This window comes from Anser brachyrhynchus (assembly GCF_964034855.1).
Source record: "Anser brachyrhynchus genome assembly, chromosome: 13".
Lineage (NCBI taxonomy): Eukaryota > Metazoa > Chordata > Aves > Anseriformes > Anatidae > Anser > Anser brachyrhynchus.
Window position 1 is genome coordinate 9,149,371 of NC_137708.1, and position 23,922 is coordinate 9,173,292.

The following is a 23,922-nucleotide window of genomic DNA, read 5'->3' on the forward strand; positions in this document are numbered from 1 at the left end:
TTTATCAGATTTTGGGAGTTCTGTGTTTTCTTCTATGTTAAAATAGCCCTGTGTAGTAGTATGCATCAGTTCAACATGTTGTTAGTTGTAAGATATGCAAAAGACTAGAGAAATTCCTTCTGATGTAGAACTGAGTTTCTGCTTTCACTTTAAAGCAACTTTTGTTAGTGTTAAAATCATGTAATAGTGGTGTTAACCCATTTTAAAATGGAAAATGACTTCGAGTCAATGAACTTTTAGAACATCAGGTATTGGGACAAAATATCAGAAGTCTGAAGATGTTTGGAAGACTTAATGCCAGCGTTTGAAAGTATTTTTGCCTGCCATTAAGTCTGGCATCTTTTCTTAAACACTATTAGTAGAAAGTCTAAAGTTAGAAAACATATTTGTGGTGAAATTCAATATTTAGACCCTTGTCTACATTTCTAAGTGAAAATGGGAGCTCTAAATCACCCAGTCACTGTAATTTTGAACACCTTACTTTATGTAAGGCTAAAACGAGTCCAGGATTCTGAAGGGGTTGAAGATTTTTCAGGTCCAACTAGAAAGGGTTTCCAAGACTGAAAAAGTTTCCGTATAGCATAACCCTATTTTCACCAAGTGCTTTCAGTTCTTCAGATGCTCAGTAGATGAATAAAAGTAGGGATGTAAGCAGCTTGTTAGAGCAGAACAGCAAATCCCTTAACCACAGCAATTCACTTCACTGATTTTTGGCTCTTCTTTTTACAGTTTAAAGACTGAAAAATAAGTTAGTCTTGAAAGTGATGAAAATCCAGTGGCATGTCTAGAAGCTAACTAACCCTGCTTAGTTCTCCTATTCATGTGGCGTTTCAAGGCTAAGAATAAATATTTTCAGACTAGTGTATTCTTATGTTGCTGCTGTGTTCAGATGAATCTTTCTGTCTGTGACATTTTCTTCTCTGAAAAAACACAAAGGGAAGTCTTATGGGAAATTTAGAGGTGGTTCAAAGTTTTATTGGAAATGCACATGCCCCAGAAATGTAACCATTGCTGTGCTGTAAGAGGAGAAATTGTATTTTGTAGTATGGTGCGTTTTTGTAAAAGGCAGCAAAGGTGTACGTGTGAAACAATATGATAGTAGCCTAGTGTTAAAGTTGCACAAAGGAAAGAGGAGGATATTGCAAGAAAAAGGAAGAGAATCACCAGGGAAACATTTTTAACTACATTCCTACCTTGAAGGTCTGGGAAAGCTTTGCAGAAGATGCTTTTAACCTGTGATCAGCATACTTGCAAGTGCTTCTGCGTATGGCATGTTCATACCGTTACGGGTACGGTGCTCCAAGTCTGCTCCTCTCATCTGGGGACAAATCGTGCTTCTTGTTCAATAATGAAGGATTTAGGGCAGAGGGTGTAGGATAAGGGATAAGAAATGTCTTGCTCTGTTGAGCACTGTGTATGTACGTTCTTTTTGTGGGTTCAGAGCTGCATTGCTGTACAGCCTCAGTCAATAGTTTCTGGCCTTCTTAACAGCTCAGGTCTGTGAACTGGCAGCTTGGGATCTTGCCTTTGGTCTTTGTTCTTTTTATGCCACCTGTTCAGTTACTTTCTGCAGAAGTACTTGATACCTTGTCAGTTACTTCCTTTGCTGTCAGTCTACTCAGTGCAGGTTTAAAAGTGCTAGCATGGAAATAATTGATTAAAAAGCAAAGACTTTTTTTCTCATTTTTTGTATACTGTATACTTTGCATAAAAGTTAAGTAAGAGACTGATAACAAGTAGAATATGTCACTAAGCAAGTTTAGAAGTTTCTGCTATTTATAACTCAAAAGTGAACTTGCTTGAGAGGAAAAAATACAGAAATCAAACCCCTTAAATAGTGGAGTGGTGCCAAGAAGCTGTTTAATCTGAGCGGTTATCATAGTCTTTAAGTTTAAAACTTGTAAATACTGAAGAAAAGCAGATCTCCAGTTTGGTGTGTTTTCATTTCCCTTTTCTAGGAATAATTGTTTCCTCAGCAAGTAGGATTCTGTACAGAACTGTAATTCTGCTTTTGGCTTTCAGTGCCAGTTGATCTAGGGATGGGTGGCAAAGCAATATAATACGAGAATGGAAATAGTTGTATCAGTGGGCATGATGCACTCCAGGGGGATCGTTTTTTTCTCCACTTTTTAAAAATATGTACTATGGTGTTATTTTTGAAGATTTAAAGTAAGAGAATAATATACCAAGATCTGTTATGTTAGGAAGAGGTCATGTAAAGCGTATATTCAGGTAATCTTTTCCCTGGGAATGCCTAACCGATTTGTGACCATGGGGAAGAAGGTGGTTTATTTATATTTTCTATGTATTTGCAGATAGGTGACTCATTTCTCCTGTGGCTCTTTTGTAAGTGAAAAGCATTTGTCTATTTTTAGAGTACCTGGCACTGATAGGTACTTTAATTCTGTATTTTTTACATTGACTGTCTAATAAGTAGCGTGCTGAATGGTAGGAGATGATTAAGTTGGGCAGTGCTTGGGTTCATACACTTTTAGAAATGTTCAGCTTACTGTTACTGGTTTTCTTCTAGAGTTTTTAATTAGATTGCTTGTAAACTAAATGGAAAACTTAACAGGAGCAGAAGTGCACAAAAGAGAGTAGGTGTTTGAGCACTAACATTGCCTTGTATACCAAATAATCTTGTTGGTGTCAGAATGGAGAAGTAGCTGCTTTCTGGATGTCCATTGGTTGATTTAAATACTAGTCAATGTGTGGGAATGACTATATTGCTTAAGTTGGCATTTTACTTGGTAAATGACAGGTACAGATGGTATTTGAATAGTTACTTTTGAAAAGGTGATGTATTGATTGTCCTTGGCGTTTTCTTATAACAGCAACATTATTAGTATGTAATTAAAACATGCAATCAAATCCTTGGGCTTGGTAGAGCAGGCAGATGCAGACTTCTAAAAATATTTAGTAGCTGGTGGCACTGGCTGTCCACTCAGTATGAAGAAAGGGAGTAACAGCATTTCCTTAGTTATAAGACAGTTATAACTATTTATAATATAATTATTATATTTTAATTGTTATAATTATAAGACGGTTTCTGTGTGGTGGTAAATGCAAAAGCAAAATTATATGAATTCAAAATTGAGATTTTTTTTTCATGTGGTTATAAGACTTGCTATCTAATGTCTTTCCAATTAATTTTTAGACCCTCAATGCAGAGAAAGCATGATCTAGTAGTCTGGTATTACGAATGTGTACGAGACTGCACACGTTATTTATAATGCATGCAGACAAGCGTGGCTATTGGCATGTAAATGCATAAATTCTACCAAAAGTAGATTCCTGAATGATAAAAACGCATACTTGCTCTTTGCAGGGCTAGCGTTACTTAATATTTGTAGCATATAAATACTTGTCCTATACAGCAAATGTCTGTTCATCATTCTTTGAGTAACAGTTTCATTGAAATTTTTGCTAGTGTTAATGCTGTTAATGTGTAATTAAGAACTTCTGTAAAGACCTGGGAGACCTAGTTGAATTAGTCCTGGGTTATGATCTTCCTGGATTATTTTAGTTCGTTGCCAGTGGTTATGGTAACAGCTTTAAATGCACAAAACTATTTTGGGGAAACAGTTTCAATAATAATGATCAGAAGCAGCAATTATTGCGCAGTGATTTCATCCCCAAAATAAACTTAATGTAGGGTTTACTTATGAAAAATCTATCACTGTGTTACTAAATATTCTTAGAATGCTTTAAAATAAATATAGAAATCCTGCTCTTTGTTCCATTCTTTATTGCCAAGTAGTGTAACGGGGTGTTGGCTTTTTTGTGATAGGATTAAGCTGTCCTGACGAACAGAAAAATTGTCGTGATATACAAAGACTTATTCTGAAATCTGTAGAATAAATATCTTGAATGGTGTTGATTCTGTCTACAGTGGCAGTAATATGATTTTTTTTTATACAAGGGAGTTAATATAGTTGAAGCTTTTATATTTTTCCTAGAAACCTGATGCGTTTATGCACAATGTGCTATTAAATCCTCCATTCCTTTTTTAATCGCTTGCCTTCTAAAACTCCCCTCTGTCATTAGCCCTGGGAGGTCACCAAACTGAACGCGGAGTTGCAGAGTGGTCCCTGATGGACACCTGCGTGACCGTCTGCTTCGTCAGTTCTTCAGGCAATTTGTGAGCTGCTGGGGTGGGGGGGTGGGGGGATTAGATTGTTGATAGCGTCCCTACAAGGACTGCTATTAACAGCATGCTACTCTCTGCTTCTCTACTGCAGAAGACGGTGTGATGTTTGTGTTCCCATAGCATGTTGTAAAATGCATGAGATTTTGCTCATCCTCCTTGGAAATGAGAATAGGAAAATGAGAGCATCCTGAACAAGAAGCTATTAGAAGAGCATGCAGAAACCTGCAGCGATTTACGCTTTATTTTGTCTTCCTAGCTATGGATTAGAAGGACTGATTTTTGCAATGGGCTTTTTCCATAATGGCATTCTTGTATTGTTTGGTCAGAGCTTGCACAGGAGGAAAACAGGCTGCTGAATTTAGTCACTGATCTCTATTAGCCGTGGCCTAAGGCTATGCTGAGATTTATATCCCATTTGTATTGTTGCAGCTCAAAAGAAGAATGTTCAGAGGATGACAAGTGTATTCTGAGTAGGTATGTTGTTTCATTTTTATATGAAACCCATTTTTTCTGCTTTCATTGGTCAGAAACGAGGCTAATAGGAAGAGAATATAGTACAGTGCTGCAGTGTCCCTGTTAAGGTAGAACAATAGTATCAGAAATAGTTCTTTAAAAATTAGCTGCTTTTATTAAATAAAGCTGCATTGTGCTGGTGTGCACAGTGCAGTCTTTTTTTTTAAACATATACTGCAGTCAGCGCTTCCCTAACGAGGTGGCACTATTGTTGAGTTAGAACGATAGAATCATCATATTGCTTTAGGGGACAGCAGGATTTAAAAGGAGATGCCTTGCAGCCCTGTTTTACAGATTGGAAGCATCGGTTTAAGGGCATTGGCAGAATCATTTCCTTGTTCTTAGCAGCAGCCACTGCTGTGTCAGTAGTGTGTGGAATGGAAGTCCTAGTTGGTAGTCTGTTATGGAAATGCTGTTTACTGTTATTGTAGTACCGTGGTGACAACATGCCATTGAAATGGAAAACGAGCTCTCCTGCTATCTGGAAATTCCCAGTTCCTGTGCTTAAAACATCCAGGTCATCGCCACTTTCTCCAGCATACATGTAAGTGAGAGAAATGAGGATAATAAGGTGGGATTTCTTTCATGAGACTACCCTGTGGCAAAATACCCTGTTATGTATTAAATGACATTGGCACCCAGAATCTTACCTTGTTTTATATGTAGACCCTCAGATTTTATCCTGGATGTTTCATGATGGATGTTGTGTCGAGTCTTTCCCTCTTTGTTGAAATGTAGAGAAATTGTGCAGATTAAGCCATGTTCCTAATATTGTAAATGTTCATTTGAAAAGTTCATGTTGATGTTAATTTGTAGAGCTGATCTTGAATTGGGAAGTTTGAGGCAGGCTTTATTTGTAGTATGTATGCTAACATTTCCTCCTCTTGATTATTACACTTGGAAATTGAATGTGGAATCACCTGCTCTATTGTAGTGCACTTTTGTTTTGTGTTAGTTCTTATATAAAAGAATTCGTCTTGCTTTGGTCTTGATTTATCCTTGAAAGTCTTAGCATTAATATAAATTGAATGTCTTTATGATTTTTAAGAGTTAAAATAAAAGCTTAAAAGATGCATATAAATCATTCCTCTCTGAATACTTATGTAGTTACTCAGTTTGTCCATGTAACGTAGCTTTACATAAATGAGTATTTTAATACACATGAAAACAGTATGCCTTTGTCTTGCCAAATATTGGTGGAGCTTTTGTTCACCTTTTGTTGCTGGAGTTCTGTGTTAGCATATACAGGTGGCTTTTTTCCTTCTGTGAAATAAAACTAAACATAGGGTACTAAATTGCTTCTGCCTTTAAAGAAGCAGCTCTTTCAAAATGAGAGAGAGTTGTTTTTAAATGCACAAGTGACTGTGTAGATGACTTCTGTATCTGAAAAATTATTGCTGTTACTTTCCAATAGTATTCCAGCCTAATAGCTACAGTATTAGTACTTTTAATGTTTATTTTTATTTTTTTGCAGGTAGGGTTTTGCTTCAACTGCTGTTGAACATGCTATATAAAACATGCTATTAAAATAGGTATTTTCAGGTTCTTTAAATGTCTTTTTTTGGTTGATGCTGAGAATTGCATTGATGAACAGTGGAGCCAAAGCAATACAAGAGGCACGATCTATGCCTGGTCACTATTGTTCTCAGAAAGTCTAGGGTTTAGGGAGCTAACCTGATTGTATAGAACCCGTGCAGTGTATGCTCCTGTTTGAAGATTAATTTTCATGGAAGAGCTTAAGCTTTTTCTCTCACTGGATGCATCATCAAATATGCTTAAGGCTATCAGAAAATAAGCTATTTCCAATAAATTGTTACTTACTATGAGTTTTTTTTATTACTTTGCATTTAGTCATATTACAAGAGTGGTGAGGTTTTTGAACGTATTTTATGGAAATAATATCTTCAGTGTTGTCTGATTTTTTTGGTTTTTTTTTAAACTACAGTATTTGCTAAATGCAAGTAAAATCAGAAATAGCCTAGTGTGCTGCTGAAAATTCATTTTGTTTGTCACCTTTAAATTGTTAATCTAGCTCCGTATGCTCCAGCTTTTATGATAGGGATCATGTAGCTGATTATCTCAATGTGTTCAAAGTATGTGAGCAGGTTTAGTGATCATGCTTAACTATATGATGCTGAGCTTATCTGGAGCATGAGAAATATGTGATTAGCAGCCTTAATCATCTTCTTATAATGATTCAATGTATCCCAATGTTTACGGAGACACATATTCACTGGCACACAGTCCTGATGTTAGCAGGACTCTTAAATCTGATGTTAAAATTATTCTCACACTTTTTAATAAAAAATGAGAAACGTTACAAAATGGCATCTATTTGATAATGAGTATATATCAACTGATAAAAACAGCCTTGTAGTTTAGGTTGAGCAGTAAAATACATGATAGAATTCATAATCTTCATTGCGGAGATTATACTAAATTTGCTAAATGCTTCACCTGATGTGTTTTTCACATTTGCATTTGTAAGTTTTCTTCCACAAGTAATACTCCGCATGCTGGCAAAAGACTCAGGAGTGACATGTAAAATGGAACACCTATTGATGTAAAACAAACAGAACTACTGAATTTACAAATGAGCACTTTTATACTTGATAATTTGGATCTAGAGTATAGAAATGTATAATTGAAGTCTTAATCCCTGTAATACTTGATGTCTTAATCTCATAGGTTTGTAGTCCAATTTGTAACATAGAGCAGGAAGATCTTAAAGGTATGTTTTTTTGGACTTGCAATGAAATTCCAATTTTTCTTTAAGTTCACCGTAATGTTAAAAGATTCATCCTACTTATGATTTATAAGTAACTTATCTTAAACTGAACGTAAGGTCGCACAGATTTTATTAGTGTTTTATTTGGTCTGTGTACCTGATACCTGAACTCTGCCTTAGTTTCCCTTTACTGGAATGCCGAGACGCATGGTTATGAGCGTGGTTGGCTGCTGGGATGAAGCAGGCATCTATGTACAAAGTACCACTGTAAAATGGTTAATTGGCCTGTGAGCTGTGCAGTTGAATCAGTTTAACTGCTGTTTCTGCTTTAAAAGTTTGCGGTCGTTCCAAAGGTGCAGAATGAGTACAAACAGCTTACCTGAGAGAGTCCTCTGCTGCAGGAAACTTGTATCCAGGTAGTATATAAAATAAAGGACACGATGAAGTTGAGCTAATGGATTTGTAGGCAAGTACATGGCTGTTACTGGGAAGTCTGTCGTTTTCGCTGGGTCTGGTACCGCTTTCTTGGCAATGGAAAGGAGAAGTAATGAATCACTGCCTCTAGGCTGGTGATATTGTTTCCCACAGTTACAGGTACAGCTGCAGTTTCAGGGACACTTCCAGAAAGCCCTCACGTTATATGGAGCGTGAAGTGTCCCTCTGCAGAGAAATGCAGACTTCCTCTGACTTCTGGTGGTGCTGGTCCAAAATAGCTTGAGCTTTCCCTCAAGTCAATCAAGAGATCCGATGACATTTCATAGATAAAGAGATAATATTAGAATTGGAGTACTGGCATGTGACCAATATGTATAGGTATAATGCAGTCTGACAGTGCACAAGTTACGATGTGCAGATGTGCGCTTTCATCAAGCCATTTTACGTTCTCTTTCATGGGGTTTAGAACATAAATTCCTTTTGTTGAAATCAGTGCAAAAGCTCGTACAGCAAGTATATGCTCCACTGTTGCCATTATATTCATATGTGCGGTTGTGTTGACTACATGGGGACAGACTTAGGTGACTTAATGTTAGTGGGTGCAGGTGAGCAGTTTCAGCAAGTGAATTGGAGGAAAGCATGAAGTGAATAATTCCAAATTGGAAATGTGTGATTTCTTGGAATTGCAAGTATTCATTGATAACCTCATTTTAAAAACAAACAAAACAAACAATCTGCACAGATTGACGTAAGTAGAAGTTGAGAATTGAAGCTGTCCTTCAGAGGGCGAGCAACAGCTCAATTTAGTTATGTATAGCAGTTTCGAGGTGTAATAGAATACACACAATAATTATTGATTGTTCACAATGCCATCAACTAATATCACCTTATATATAAGGAATTTAATGAAGAATTCTTTCTTATTCACAGTAGCAATGTCATTTATTATTGTTTTTCAAAGCTGTGCATATCTTGCATTGACATAAATGGAAGAAATGTTTGTGGAAAGTCTGGAGATGAAAGTATTGTGGCACACATCTACAAATAAATCAGTAGTAATATTTCAATAGTACAAAACAGTAAAAAAAAAATTAGTAGTAGAAACAGTGATGAGGAGAACCTCTAATCCTATTTCATGTGAACATGTTTTCAGTAAAAAAAAGTTGTGTTTAGAAATAAGTAAAATAAAAAAAATCCGAATGTAGTATCATGTCTGTAAACTTAATGACTTCTATCCTTTTACATTTAATAATGTTTTGATATTTTAAAATGGAAATTCTTTTGAATCTATTTTCATAAGTGACTAATTGTAGGACAAATAAACAAATGCATTGTTCCAAATACATAGCTATCAAAGGGTTTGCAACACAGTGTATCTATCCGGAGTGATCTGTTTTTGTAATATGTCCGATCGGAGATGCTGTGCAGTAATGGAAATCAGTTACTGTGCAGAAAAGTAGAATAAAATCTTAATACTCTGGAGTAATCCGTGTTGGTTTTAGCTGCTTATGTAGGTTAATGCTTCTGTGTTTTTTCAAGTCTTTAACTTGCTCTACAATGAGCTCTTTGAATTTATGCTATACGATGATAAACATGGGAAAGGTGTGTATACATAATTCATCAGAGACCATCTGTATTGGGCAGTTTTCTTTTATGCGACCACCCCATGTGTCTACTGTCTTCATTGGTCGTTTTTAGTAAACCCGTTTGTTGGGCTCTTGAGCATTAGACAGACCATTCACACCAAAACAAAGACTTACCTGTCTTTGGCAAGTTTTCTGTTCTAAACAGTTGTCACTTCCTTGATATTTCAAATTTCAACATGTTGAAAATCAATGTATAGTCACCACAAATATTTTTTTAAACAATTTGTCAATGCGTGCCAGGAGTTGAATAGGGCAGGTAGGAAATGGAAAGGGTTTGTTTTGTAAATTGAAGACATTTTGTACATAAACATCTCATTTATGCCTGTTTGTCTTATTTTTTTCCTTTTTAAATAATAGATATTTCAATAGGTTATTCTAAGTTTGAAATGTGAAATTTCATTGTGGTAATAAACTGGCAAGACAAAAGAAACTTGTCATGAACTTTCCCAGTGCTGCTGATTTTTCTAGACAGACCTTCATAGGTGATTCTATGGCTTATAGGTTCTCAGAATCACCTTGTCCTCACACAGCGTAGTGTTGCAATATTGACTTTATGCTGTGACATATTAAAGCACTTTTATTGAAATATCTTGAGTGTATTGCTCAGCCTATTCTGCCAGAATGTCACATCTGCCAATTTGCCATTTTTTGCCATAATTTAGTTGTAGGAAAACCTTGTTATGCAATCACTTTATATTTGCTGGCTTTTATAGTGTATGGTAGTTTCTGTTGAAGTTTAGGTGGGGATATTTGCGTATTTTCCTAGAGACTACTTGGTGGGTTTTAAAGCAATATTCACTATTTTACTTGGTGGTAGTCGTAGTAATTGTAGTGTAATAATATGTAGATATAACATTGAAATGGAAATGCATATTCGTAATCACTACTAGACAATTTTTTACAGTAATAATAAGACTATTGCAATGTCAGCTGCAGAAATGTTTGTTTTTTTCCTGGGATTGACAAGTACCCCATGTGTTATCTGATGTGCATACATTTAAACTCTTTAATAATGTGGGGGTAAAATAATTTACAATTTAAAATGATTAAAATTGCTACAGTCTCCCTAGGAGAACGTAGCAAAGGAACACTAAAACATCTGCGAGAAGTGACAAAGCAAGAAGAATGATAGAACAGACCTAGACAGCAGAAAGAGCAAGGGTTAATATGCAAAATGTATGTCAGAATCTTGCTTACTCTTTTGCTGGCCTTTAAGCACTCAAAATTATCCTTTGTAATGCATTGAGGTAAGGGGCTGGGTGGGGGACGTTACTGTTCTGAGACAGAAAGATCAAGTAGGAAGAGGAGTTGTTGCAGAGATACAACGAAATATATACTCCAAGTCTTGAGAGTATGGGTACCGCCATAAGCATATACGGATTTTTAGCCCATTAATTTTGCTTTCATTCTGAGGAACCGTTCTGCTAATTTAATGATTTCTGTGTATAGATGAAAACTAAACTTAAAGACATTAGGTAGAACTGTAAGCTCCTAGTGCATGCAAAATGTTTTTACGTGTTTTGTAGTGCACAGGAAGTGTTAAGCTGCCTAACTAAAATTAGGACCTGCTTTTTGAACATCTAAGACCAACGTGAAGGTCAGAGGATAGGATGTGCAGAGTCAGTCAAGCCTAAAATGTGGAGCCTCTGAGTGACTTGTATTCTACAGTTTCAGACTTCAAGGAAATAAATTAGTTCTGCTTCTTCTGAAAAGCTATAAAGCATGTGTATATGCTTTTCTTTTTGTTTTTAATGGTAGGAATCAATACACTAACACCCACTTTGGCAAAATGTCATTAGAGAACCATTTCTAATTTAGCATCATTAAACAATCTGAGTCTGCAAATTTAAGCTATAAATGGCTAAATGAATGTAAACCCTTTGTCAAATAGATGAATGTGGATGTGATACTAAGGCTCCCAGAGAGACTAAATACAGTTAGGAACAAAAGCTTTATAGCAATGACTGAGCCAAATATTGCTTTGTTTCCGTGGAAAGCATATTTGATTTAACTAGTGGGCTGTAATTATGCAGCAAACAGCTTGAGACCTCTGATAGTTTAGTTGTTTAAGAAAGAATTTTAAGGAGAATATTTTCTGTATACATGTCTTAGGAACTCATACCTAAACCGTTGATGTTGCTCAGTCCTTTTCTGCCGGCTTTGGTGGCAAAGTGTGCTTATGTCAAGTAATATTAAAAACATTCAAGTGATGATAGGAATATCCTTACTTCTGTGTCCCCCTTTCCACCTAGTTTCATTGGCATTTGGGAACAGTAATTGCTGCTTTAATCACCTGTTTCCAGTATTTCATTTATTTCTGTTTTTATCATGGGCTTGTGTGCTTGGGCAGAAACTCTTTTGCCAAGGTGATAATCAAGTGTTGAAGTCCAAATGGTACTGACCATTTTTTCTTAAAAAAAAAAAAAAAAAAAAGGAAAGAAAGAAAAAAGGTTGGGAATGACTTTACTGTATGTACTACTCTCCAGAACTTTGTTTCTAGAATAGCTTAAATAGGTTACCTTGAGCCTGACTGACTACAATAGCTTAAATAGGTTACCTTGAGCCTGACTGACTACAATGAGGTTCTGTCTGATCCATTCCAGTTGGTTTGCATGTGTTATATTTCCCCTATTGGCGTAGATACCTATGGTGATTGTGCTTGCAAAGCTGTGCAGACTGCTTTGCTTCAGTATTTAATTTCTGCCTTAGACACAGTTTAAAGTTGTGGTGAAAATGCTGAATTGGTACTATAAATAGTAGATAGTGCACATCTCCCAGTCAGAATTTCCTTTTTCTAAAAATGTAACGCTTTACTTGTTTTTCTCTTTCTGTAGGACTGATTAACTGTTCTCCTTGTTGTAGGCTTGATTTCTTCTGCATGTGCATTTCCTACAGTTCTTTCCTTGCCATTGCAGCTCACTTTCTCAGGCAGTAACCCCCACAGCTTTTGTTCTTTGTGAAGTGCTAATGTGCAGAAGAGGGCTGCAGCAGCAAGGAGCAATGATCATTGCAGATTTAATCAATTTTCTCTTGATATGAAGCTGGGTCAAGATCAGAGGCTGATCACTGCAATGAGTATCTCATGCTGTAACTGTGTCCAAACAGAAGTTCGAGTTGGCAACCCACCTGACTTTGCTTACTGCCCTGTGGAAAACCTTGTACCCTTTGCTGCTGCTGCTGCCTGTGGCTAGAGCAATGTGAAAGTAATGTGCAACTTCTTGTTCGCTTTGCTACATAAAGACTGGCTTTCTGTCCTCATTTTGCAATGCTAAAAGAACAACGTTAATTTAAAGGAAAGGTGGACAAATGACAAACTGGAACATCGGTTTGTTTAATTGAACAGTAAGCTTTATTTTAATATCTTTTCTTCTTGAATGGAGATTTAGAAGAGTTCAATGTCATGTTACCAAACAAATGTTTTTATCTTCTGCTGTTACTGCCCTTGTAATCTATAAACAAGGTCAAGTGTAAAAACTGAGATATTCAAATATAAACATCCCAGGTGAGCAGTACTCTGAACTAGCTGACTTAGCTACTTTTGAAAATGGCAACCACAGTAGTGACAATGCAGTGTTCATTCGTTTGAGGTAAAGGCTTGCAAACTTCTGATTGTGGTGGCCCCTTTCAGATGAACAGCATTAAAATGGAATTCTAAGAAATTGCAGTAACCTGGTAAGGCCAAAGTGTTTCTAGTTGCATTACCAGCCTCTAGTTCATCTATTAAAAATACGGCTTTTAAACAATGACATTGGAAGCTGATAGCATGGGACTTGCAGTCATTTAAAAAGAAAATAATGATAATAATAATAAAATAATTCCTGCTCATAATGCTTTTATGTGTGACAGGTCATTTAGGTAGTGCCTTCCAATGCTGTTCCTGCATTCATCCTAGTTTCAAATGTTTAGCAGCAGCAAAAGATACGGAATATGACACCAATTGCCCTATGCCAGTCCTTATGTGCCTCCAAAACAGCAACAGAGGTTGAACACTTTTTGGTCTGTCAACCGGTCAGGAAAAAGAATAACCAAACCAAAAATACCTTTTGTCTTTGTTTTGGCTGAAGATGTGCATGTATTACTAAATGTAAACTTGTGTTTCTAATACAAGATTTTGTGATTGTTTTTGTAATAAGAAACCATTAACAAGTGATAAAACTGGTTACTGATACCACAAAGGGATGACGTTAGAAACTCCTGGTAAAAATAGTAAAAATATGATGTTATTTTAGGAGGGGACAAGTGCAAAAAAGTAATGTATTTGCTGATATAAAGGATTTCCTGAAATTGTGTTGGTAGAAGATACAGAATGGAAGAAATGTGAAATACCATGATTGTGTAATTTGTTCATCTGTGTTATATTATTTAAATTTCTTAATAGAAACATGATGAACTTTTTTTTTAATGCTGCCATATCAGTTATGCTTATTGAGTTGCTAGGTGGCCAAGTAATTGCTGGGGAATTCCTAAATTCATTACTTAGGAACATCTGTTCATGATGGAAAGATAGTAAGATAGGCAATACTTAAACTGTTTTTGGCAGACTATGCACACAAAGTAAATAATTACTATAAGTCTAATAATAAATGAAAGTTTCATTGTATTTCGTTGAGATTCTCATAAGTTCATTAGCAAAATACTTGCACAGATGCAGGCAGGATAGGATAGCCCTGTAATATACCATGTTTGTGATAGATAATTGAATAGTAAAGATCTCTATTGTGATAAGAATGTCTTAATAAGAAATTGAAATGGAATTCTTTGTTTGCTGATAAATACCAGAGTACTGGCACATGCCAAGTGTGATTTTTGAAGATGCCATTTACCAGTGACCACAACGCTTGCAGTCATGGTTCATTGGATGGTAATTTGACAGAGAAAATGAGGTTATAATCCTTTCAAAAACAAGCTACTGAGTTTCACCATATTAAGAAAGCACTCTAGCCAATACTGCTCTGGTAAACTTCTGCTAAATTAAGTAAAGATTGTGAATTTTAAATTGGAGAACATGCACTCTAAGATACCTGTAGCTGTAGGCTTATCTTCATACTTTGTTTTCAAAGACTGTGCACTGTACTTTGCCTGTTTCAAACAAATTGGTGATTGGTGAAAAATCCCAATAATGTTCATAGCTGCCTTGTTTCTGTCACATCAGAATGAGTTCAATTTCTTCTTAAGAAAACTTCACAAGAATAGTTTTGTTTTATTCCTGTTTCTATGCACTATAACAAGTGGCAACTCTATGGGAATATTTTAGTCAAAAGTAAAACTTGTCATAGTTTCCACAGGTTTCTGCTTATCGTAAGTCACTTGGATGACTCTGAACTGTTTTAACAGTGCTTTAGAAAGCAATTTGCCTGTTGCCTCTGAATCATGCTGTAACTTAAGCCTGTTCAGAAATATTTGTCGGTATTTGCTGGAAATTTCCAGTACTTGAAGCATATTTTGAAGGAAGGTACAAATTGTGATTATGCTAGAGATGCAGAAAGCTGCCTCTGTCAGCAACCCTTCAGTTAAGGGTTGAGTGAGTGAAGTTCAAATTCTGGGTCTGGCTACAGGCTCTCATGTCCTGTCCTGGTCACTAGGTTGTTGGCTCTTCTGCTGTATACGTACTTCTGTTTCTTTAGAGGTCAGTTCACACAGTTTTAAGTGACTCACTGCAAATAACCTTGAGAGATTATATAGAGAGTTGGGAGCTGTAACAGATCTCATGTAAATATTTTGATTAGTCTCTATTTTAGAATTGCATATTTAGTATTCTCCAGAAATACTAACCTCTTCGATGTATACGCCAGACTCAGGCTGCTTCTCAATGTGCAGGTGCTATCAGTGAAACATAAAAACCTCGCAAAGATCCACTGAGATGATTTTCACCTTGCAGACTTATTTTTGTTAATAGAAATTAACTATTTTTGTGGTTGCCCCACTGTTTTGTCCTGTGCTGTGACAAGATTTTATGAATTATATACCTGTCTCACTAGTATTTAAAAGCCACTGAATATGTATCTTTCAAATGAGATAAACATGAAAGAGCACTACTGGGTTTTTCCATTTTGAACTGTTCGCCCACTGATACAGTGATTAGCTGTGATACTGCAGTATGCTTTTCCTCTGCACTATAAAAAAGGCAGTTTAGATTCATGTTTGGTAAGACTCTTGAACTGTTGCTGTACTCTTTTCATAGTTCAGCATTTGGCTTAGTCTTCTTTCTAGTTCTAAAATAATTGCTAATTGCACAAACTGTCAAAGAGGGTGTTGAGATGTGTTTTAGTAGATGAACAAGATTAAAAGTAACACCTTCAGAGAGAATAAATGAAACAGAATCTAGTGGGCAATTATCTAGAGAAACAAAGCTTGTTAGCTTTACTTTTTACCATTTAAAAAAGTATCTTCCTTCGTATTGACAGGAAGCTATGAAATCAGGATATATAATCAATATCCATATAATGCACACTATTACGCGTATTTAGTTGCTACGAAAATATCACTTGGAATTACTTGGGGGATTAACTTTGAGTCATGGGAAAGCACACTTGGTTACACTAGCTAGGAAAAAAATATTCTGTACTTCAAAGAGTAAGCATGAGGTTAGAAAGAAACTTCTGAATGACAGCTTATTCTGTGATAGCAACTAATTAACCTCCTGTGGCTTCCCCTGAACTGCAGACTACTTTTGAGAGGTTGCAGAAAGTCAGGAAGCTCCTCTGCTTTTCTACTGCAATATAAATATTCATTCTATTTTAAATTCCAATGTTCCTTTGTTCTTATTACTTAAAATGGAAAAGCCCATCCAGAGCAATTGTATACTTTGAAAGTGGTGTTAATATCCACGTTTAGAGCCACTTGTGAATTATCAATATATGTTGTAGTTGTAGCTGTCTCCTCCAACTTTTTTTAACCCTGATTAAAAACACTGCTGCTGCACTTCTTCTTTAATGACTTCTATTGATCAGAACAATAGAATTAATCAGAAAGCGAATTAGCTTTATCATTTGGTAGTATGCTTTATCATGATATACTGTACTTACAATAAAGTACCAATCAATATATTTACATTAATTATTATCTAATTAATTATAGTGCATAGCAGACCTATGTTAATGAATATAAATAATGCCTTTGGTTACAGCATCCAAACGTGGCAGATGTACTTACCAGGCTTTTATTGGGAATTCAGTTAGACATAAACAATGTTATCCATGTGTTCTGGGTATGAATGGTGGAGTTATTTCTGAAGATGTACTTTACAGGCCACAAAACAGAAGTTGTGTTCTGAATAGTTTGAAATTTCTTTGCAAGGCAGCTTTAAATAAATCTCATATGATATAGCACTTGTTTTTGTTGTTTCTTTGTGCATTGGTATCAACATAGTATGCAAGAGCTGTTGCGTTTTTACTTGGTTTTACAAAGATGGATTTCTGTTCTTATGTCAAGATAAATGTTAAAACTGGTGCAATGCCAATAACAAACACATAATTTCTGGTCACTCTGGGAGTGCTCTTTCTCTCTGTTAATGTCACAAGACTGGGATTCAGGGGATCAGTGCACTGTTGCCAGATTAATTGCTGATTTAAATTGTAACTTTTACCAAAGCAAGCTCCCAAATGTCACTTGCTGCATAATGGGGGAGGGCTGGGCATTCCTAAACTGTTAGAGAAACTGTAGTTAAAAATGGTGTGTGCTTAAACCTTAAAAAAAAAGGGGGGGGGGGAGGAGGGGAGAGAGGGAACAACCAAACAACAACTACAACAAAAAAACAGCAAAAACAAAACACAACACAACACTCCTTGTTTTTATTTGGATAGGAATGAGAGGAAGTTTGAAAAAAAAATAAAAATAAATAAATATATTCATGGATTTATTCTGTAGTTTTAGTAACCTTCCACAGAAGAAAACAGCCAAAATCAAAAAAATGTTGAGCAGCATACAGTTAGAGTAGATACTTAATTTGAGTAAAACAGTATATCTTTATGGCAACACGTTTTTCTGTTCAGTTTGGACACTTTGTCAGCTGATGCAAGCATTAGGCCATCAAACATGATTTAGGCCTTGTCATTATTATTTAGTAAAGAGCAAAAACCAATGTAAGAATAATATAATCTGGGAATAATATAATCTGGTTGTCTTTATACTTATTCACATGGAGACAATTGCAGCCACATTAATATTTGAGAATAGAATTTATATTCTGGTTGATTTTTATAGTGTGGGAGTTTGGTTTTTTAATTTCTAATTAAATTAGCATGTTAGCATTAATTAGCATGTGCAAATTTTTATACCTATAGAATAGCAATTATAGAAGGGAAATTGTGAAAATCTCTTATGCAGAATAGCACTGAGTTGTGAGCTGCTGCGCTTATTGAATGATACAGATATTAGACCCATTATGTACTGAAAATCAGGTAGGGGAAATAACTGCTTACAGCCACACCTTTGGCATGTGGAATACATAGTTTTAAGTATTGCAATTATTGTAAAATATATCGTATCCTCTCTATTGGATGTGCACTAGTAACAAGGCATCGCATGCTACAGAGGTCCTCTTAGGACAAAGGTGGGAAAATCTAATGTAATTTACCTTCACAGACACATGTAAAATAAATCTTGTGCTCAAAATTAGCAAACACTTCAAGATGTTAGTGCCGGATCTACTACTAGAGAACTGTCAAATAGGCCACATTTTATTCGGCAGTGTGTAGAAGCTGCACGCTACATGCTCTTTCTAGGATTTACTAGCGTCTTCCTTCTAGAACTTCAGGTGCAAGTTAGTGAACGCCCTAATGGAATGTATTTGGGGCAGGTTGTTTTTCTCATTTTTCTAGTACTTCACCGCAACTTGTGTTAGCAGCATAGTGTCCTCACATTCTGGGTGAGGAGGTACATGCACAGATAGCGGTGCTGCGTTACTTCTAGGTTGTTGAATCTGCTTGAAGGGAGTCATGTAACATCAACAGAAATGTTGATGCTCTGTAGTGGCCTATCCAGCAAAATGCTTCCATTGTTACTGCCTTGTTGGAATAAATGAATCATGGCCAAGGTCTTTGCCTTGTTTGCAAACCTTATCAAGTATGCTAGTTGTTGGAAGAAGCCTGTGTCAGAAGAAAAAGCCTGTTCCAAAGGGGCAAGCAAATTGTTTTACGTGTGTTTTTTCCCTATGATCTTAACTGATGTGTACATCTTCTGTTTTCTTCTGAGTTGAGAAGAAATCTTTAAAAAGCCCCTTCATGTAATAGCTATCTAATCTGACACTTCTGAAAGGTCTTTCAAGAGCAAATACAGTCAAATTCATGTTAGTTGAATCTGCAGTTCCTTTCCACCCACACTCATAAGTCTCCCAACATTATCTTATATTTCTTCTCTTTGAAAGATATGTAAAATTTAAAGACAAGATGTCCTTGGAAATTGTTAGACTCTTTCCTTGATGTGATTGTATTCAAACTAAAAAAAAAAAAAGTGAACAAAAATATTGTAGGTCATCAGATAGCAACTGCTTTGCTGCTGTTGCATTGTTGTATGCATTTACTGTAAGCAAAGATTACATTTGGAATTAAATTTGGAAAGCACTCATGGTTGAAATCTACCTTGTATTTTAAAAAGAACCACAATTTGTTTTATGAGAGAATTCAGTTTCAAAAATAACTAAATTCTTGCATGCTGCAGTATATCCACATCGATTAATTTTCTCAGATGTTTGAGTGTTGGATTGCTACATTAGAAGTCAAAGCTATTTAGATGTACCCTTGTTCCTACAATTTATGTCTGTGTGCATAAAATCTGTTTCAAACCCATGTGCACTGTTGAATGGTGAAATTGTTTTGAATGTTTTCGTAGCTGACCTAATGTAACCATGGGTTTGAACAAAGCACGTCGGTGCGATCAGAATAATTCATAAGTTTCAGAAACTGCTCTATATAGGTAATGTACTAAAAGAAGGAGGGGGAAAAATCATTTTTGAAAAAGAAACCCAGCACTTTTTGAAGAAAAAAACAGTAATTTTCAACTGTGTATTCCCATGTTATCCTTGCAGTGATCTCAATTAAAATAGTGAAAAAGAAAACAAAATAATTTAAACGTGTTCTTGTTACTTAAAGTAATTTCTGAAACTGGCTTGGAGGCTAATGTTTTTACCTGCGTGTTTAAAATTTGGAAAACTCTGTATTTGAGATTTGCAGCATTTATTTCAAATTGCTATGGTTATATTTTGAGATTAATAACTAATACCATTGTCTATGGATTAGTGGCTTATGTTTGCTAATTAATTTTGTGTATATATGCATTATACCAGTATTCATGCTAATAGGTAGTACATCAGATCACAGAAATTACGGGAACTAGTAATATTTCTGGAGATGAAATTTATTTACATTTTATAATAATTGCAGGTTATGGTAGTTAGAATCTCATATGCATATCTCTACGTAAATCTAATTTACATCTCAAGATTAAAGTGGTAGGATAATGATAGTGCTGTAATTCTTTAACAGTTGTACCTAAAATTAGCCCGTTCTACCTGGATTTGGACAGTAATTGCTTGGAATCAAAACCACATGCACTGACTTCACACTAACAAATCTTAAAATTATGAAGTGGTTGCTGGCAGTAGCAAAACTCTGGATATCATGTCCTAAAGGAATTATTCTAGTTTTATTTCTAAAAGTAACTTAAAGTTAGTGTTTGAGACTCTGCTAGTTATATTTGCTATTATATCCTTTGTGAGCAAGATAATGCAAGCCATAACAATGAAATCACCAAACTTTAAAATTGCATTTAATGTTTCAATCTTTTAGCTTTCCTTGGTGATCTAATGCAACAGTTGATTTTGAGAATTTGAGGAGACCCCTCCAAGTATCCTGAAACACTAGAAGCATACATAGAGATAAAATAATGTGCAAGTATCTTAGTCTGGGGGAGAGGGGCCAGGATTTATTAGCTGCAAGTTAAGTTTTTGAATTTACATGGTTTAGGCAGTATAACACTTCACCTTCTTAGATTAGTTGAACGGGACCAAAAAGGGTTGATTCTGTTGCCTACTAGTTTTCTTGACCTATAGCCTCTATGCTATCACTTCTCATCCCAGAAGACTGTGGTTTTAATATACAAGAGCACTTAATGGAAATGGGCTTGGTCGTAAGGTTTCTTTGTTCTCATCTTCTTAGATCTCTGGTGGAAGAGGAGGATCCTCATATGAAAGTATCTCTTGGTAGCAGCGATATGGGCGTCTCTGCCCATCTACAGTCTTCGAAGACAGGGACCACAAGATTTTTCACCAGCAATACTCACAGTTCTGTGGTATTACAGGTAATTGAATACTTTTGTGTCAATATTGATATGTACTGAGAATTTTGGATACTGAAAAGAATACCTGTACTCAAAAAAAATTTACCATACTTGTAATTCCTGAGTCTCAGAAATGTTAGTGTGCTGTGCTGGCAATGCCCACAAGCAAGCACAGCTTGTAACTTCTTTCCCTACCAGTTAAAGGTTCACATTTTAGCAACAGCTTGTGGGCAGTAAGAAGGGGAGGCCTTTTTCCTTGGACAGTATCCCTGCCCACTGTCGATTTCTAAGAGCTAATATGGCTTAAACTATCAAGTAACAGTGTCATCAAAAACTCATTTGAATATAATCATTATATGAATATAATCATATAATGGTAAGACAAACACTTGTGCTATCTTCTGTGTGAAAGCAGCCTTAAAGATGTAATGAGGAGAGTTCTTCCTTTTTCACGACCTTAAGATGACAAAGCCCTGCCGAGTTTGGTGTGATGCCTTGTGCTGTGTCTAACAGTGTCCTGGGAATGCTCTTGGAAAGGCTGGCACCTGCAACTTCGGCATAGCAGAAAAGGAGCCTGCACACAAGTTACTGCTGGGAAACTTCTTTTCTCTGCTGAATTGCATTCTACTCTATTTTCTTAGTCTTTATAGGTATATGCTACAAACAGGCTTGTTAAGCAGACTGCAGACTGACATTTAGCTAGGCAAACAAGATGGGTATTAACTGCTATTAAATCAATGCAATTCATGTTCTTGCAGTTAGTATATATTGGAGATAGCCTGTGAATTTATTAATTTCTGTTAGTCACAAATGAATATCCTTTTCTCTCAAGGGACATAATACTTTCTGCCAATAAATCTAACAGTTTTACTGGTCTATTTCTTCAATCAAGTTAAATCTTCAAAAGTTCTATATTAACAAAAAAAATTAAAAAAAGACGTGGTGAACGTGCTATTGATTTTACAAAAGGGAAGAAAACGAGCTTCATGCAATTGGTTTTGCTCTGAAATTGAACTAAAAATATATTCATATATAGAAAATGGTATTAACCAAATTCTACGAAACTTTTTTCCTAACATTGGACGTTCTGTTGATTAATGGTTCTGCTTGTCTGAAATGCGTGCACATTATTGAAACCAGGCTAACTTCTATACGAAAGAACATTCTGCTTGGAAGATTGTGTGTGTGTATGATTATCTTAAGCTGCAGTTTAAAAAAAAAAACTGGTTCTGTAGACAGTCTACTTTTGTGTCTGCGTAGTTACAATCTGTCCAGGAACTGGGTAGACCATCATATGGTAGAACATCTTTCTAATGAATAAAAATGTTGTCTACTCTGAAGCTTTAAGAGTTTAAATGTAAAGTCTTTTTATCTATTCAGTTTTGCTGGTACTTTTACACAGCATACAGAGTTGAGCCTACAGCTTGCATAATTCTTTCTACTTTCCAGTGCAGTCTTTCTCAGGAGTGCAGACTTTTCTGTATGGCATAATTCCTTGGAGAACACTCTTTTAATTTTCAATTTGCTGCCAATTTAAACAGATTGCCTAACTTTTGGGACAGTAATGAGTTGTGAGTTTTTGTTTGTTTTGGTTTTGTTTTATTCAGAGAAGCTAGTGATTATTTTGGTGTAGTTTCTGAAGCTTGGACATCTGTGCATAGGTCCCCTATGCCTGTAAATTTTGGAACAAGTTAAATTGTAAATGTTCTCCGTGTCCCTTTAGGTTTTGTAGACGTTCTTTGTTATGCAAGTTTGATATAATAATTACAGCCCATTTACTTAAGATCTGTGGCAGTTGAGTGGAATTCTGTCATGAGTTATGCTCTTTCACTATTACGAAAGGTTGGCAATAAATATCACATGCTGTGTTTAGCTTCTGGTATCTATTGGAGCTAATAACTCATTTCCTTGTTTGCACTGTTCTTTTTTGTCATACAAATATTAATGTTCTTTTTTACATACCTTTGCAATTTTAAAACATCTTAAAGGCTATATATGTTAAATTTTAAATTATGGGAGCTGATGCCATGACTTCTCCACGTGTTAAATCTATAAAGGCAATATTTACATTTGTGTTAGAACTGAAAAAATGTCAGATGACATGCCTGGTTGAAGGAAATTGTGTTTGAGCTTCTGTTCTGTAGTGCACAAAGGAAGCAAGTATTCCACGCATCTTCCAGTGTACCCAGTCAATAAATTTTGAGGAAAATCTTATTTGAGGTGTGGCTTCAGATTGTTTCCTTTTTTAAAAAAAAAAAATAAGGTTAGACATTATGAGTAATTCAGAAAAGATCAGCTTATTTCATAATATTGCCACATAGGCTTGGGTAATACATTTCATAACTATGGAACCAGGTAGCAACTTTCCTTTCAAGCCCCAGTGTTTTGCAGCCTCTTAATTTGTGTATCATTGACTAGCATGGAACAGAAATGTAGCTAGAATGCATTTGTGTCCAGAATGGGTAGGACAAAAAAAAACAGCAGTGCCTATCTTTAAGTAATTGCTGGAGTTCATGCTTTCAAAACAAATCCCTTCCTGATTATAAATTTATTTGTTGAGTAAAGCTACTTTCTAAAGCACAGGATACTTTGTATTCTTCAGCCATTTATAGAAAATAATTGTTCTGCTTAAGTTTTCCAATGGATAATTATCATTGAATATATTAATTATGATTGTAAGAGACAACTTATGCCTTTTGGCTTTTTTGGAGCTACAGTACATATGTAAGTAAAAGTAAATAAGTATGTAGACGAGGAATATGAAACAGATTTCTACACTGCTCTCAAGTCAAATGGATGCTTCGCTTTATGCTCTCCCTGCAGGGTTTTGACCAGCTGCGAGTGGAAGGTTTGCTTTGTGATGTGACGCTTGTTCCAGGAGATGGTGATGAAGTGTTTCCTGTTCACAGAGCAATGATGGCTTCTGCAAGTGATTACTTCAAGGCTATGTTCACAGGTGGTGTTTTTGTTAAAGTAATGCATTATAGCTATCTCTAAATTTTCATTTGGCCATCCAAACACATGTTCAGAGTTCTGGGAGAATAAGTCCAGGATTGTGAGCTGTAAGAGTCTCTCTGCTGTTACATTTGAATTAAACTTTAAAATTGTATTTTAGTTTTGTACGAATTTATGAAATTATTTCAATCCAATCAAAATGATCATGTGAACTTACCTAT

The 23,922-nt window shown here is 35.7% G+C and overlaps 1 protein-coding gene across 8 annotated transcripts in view; it reads left to right on the plus strand.

The window, feature by feature from the left end:
* The window catches only part of KLHL13 (kelch like family member 13), a 78,260-nt gene that overhangs the window by 36,364 nt on the left and 17,974 nt on the right, over positions 1-23,922 (plus strand). For 7 of the 8 annotated variants that reach the window (XM_080553718.1, XM_080553719.1, XM_080553720.1 and 4 more), the window contains 2 exons: positions 20,626-20,767; positions 23,570-23,702. In XM_080553718.1, coding sequence (XP_080409844.1) covers positions 20,626-20,767; positions 23,570-23,702 — 275 coding nt within the window. Of the gene's footprint in view, positions 1-4,579; positions 4,625-5,094; positions 5,208-20,625; positions 20,768-23,569; positions 23,703-23,922 lie in introns of all 8 variants that reach the window. The other variant, XM_080553714.1, reaches the window with a different exon arrangement.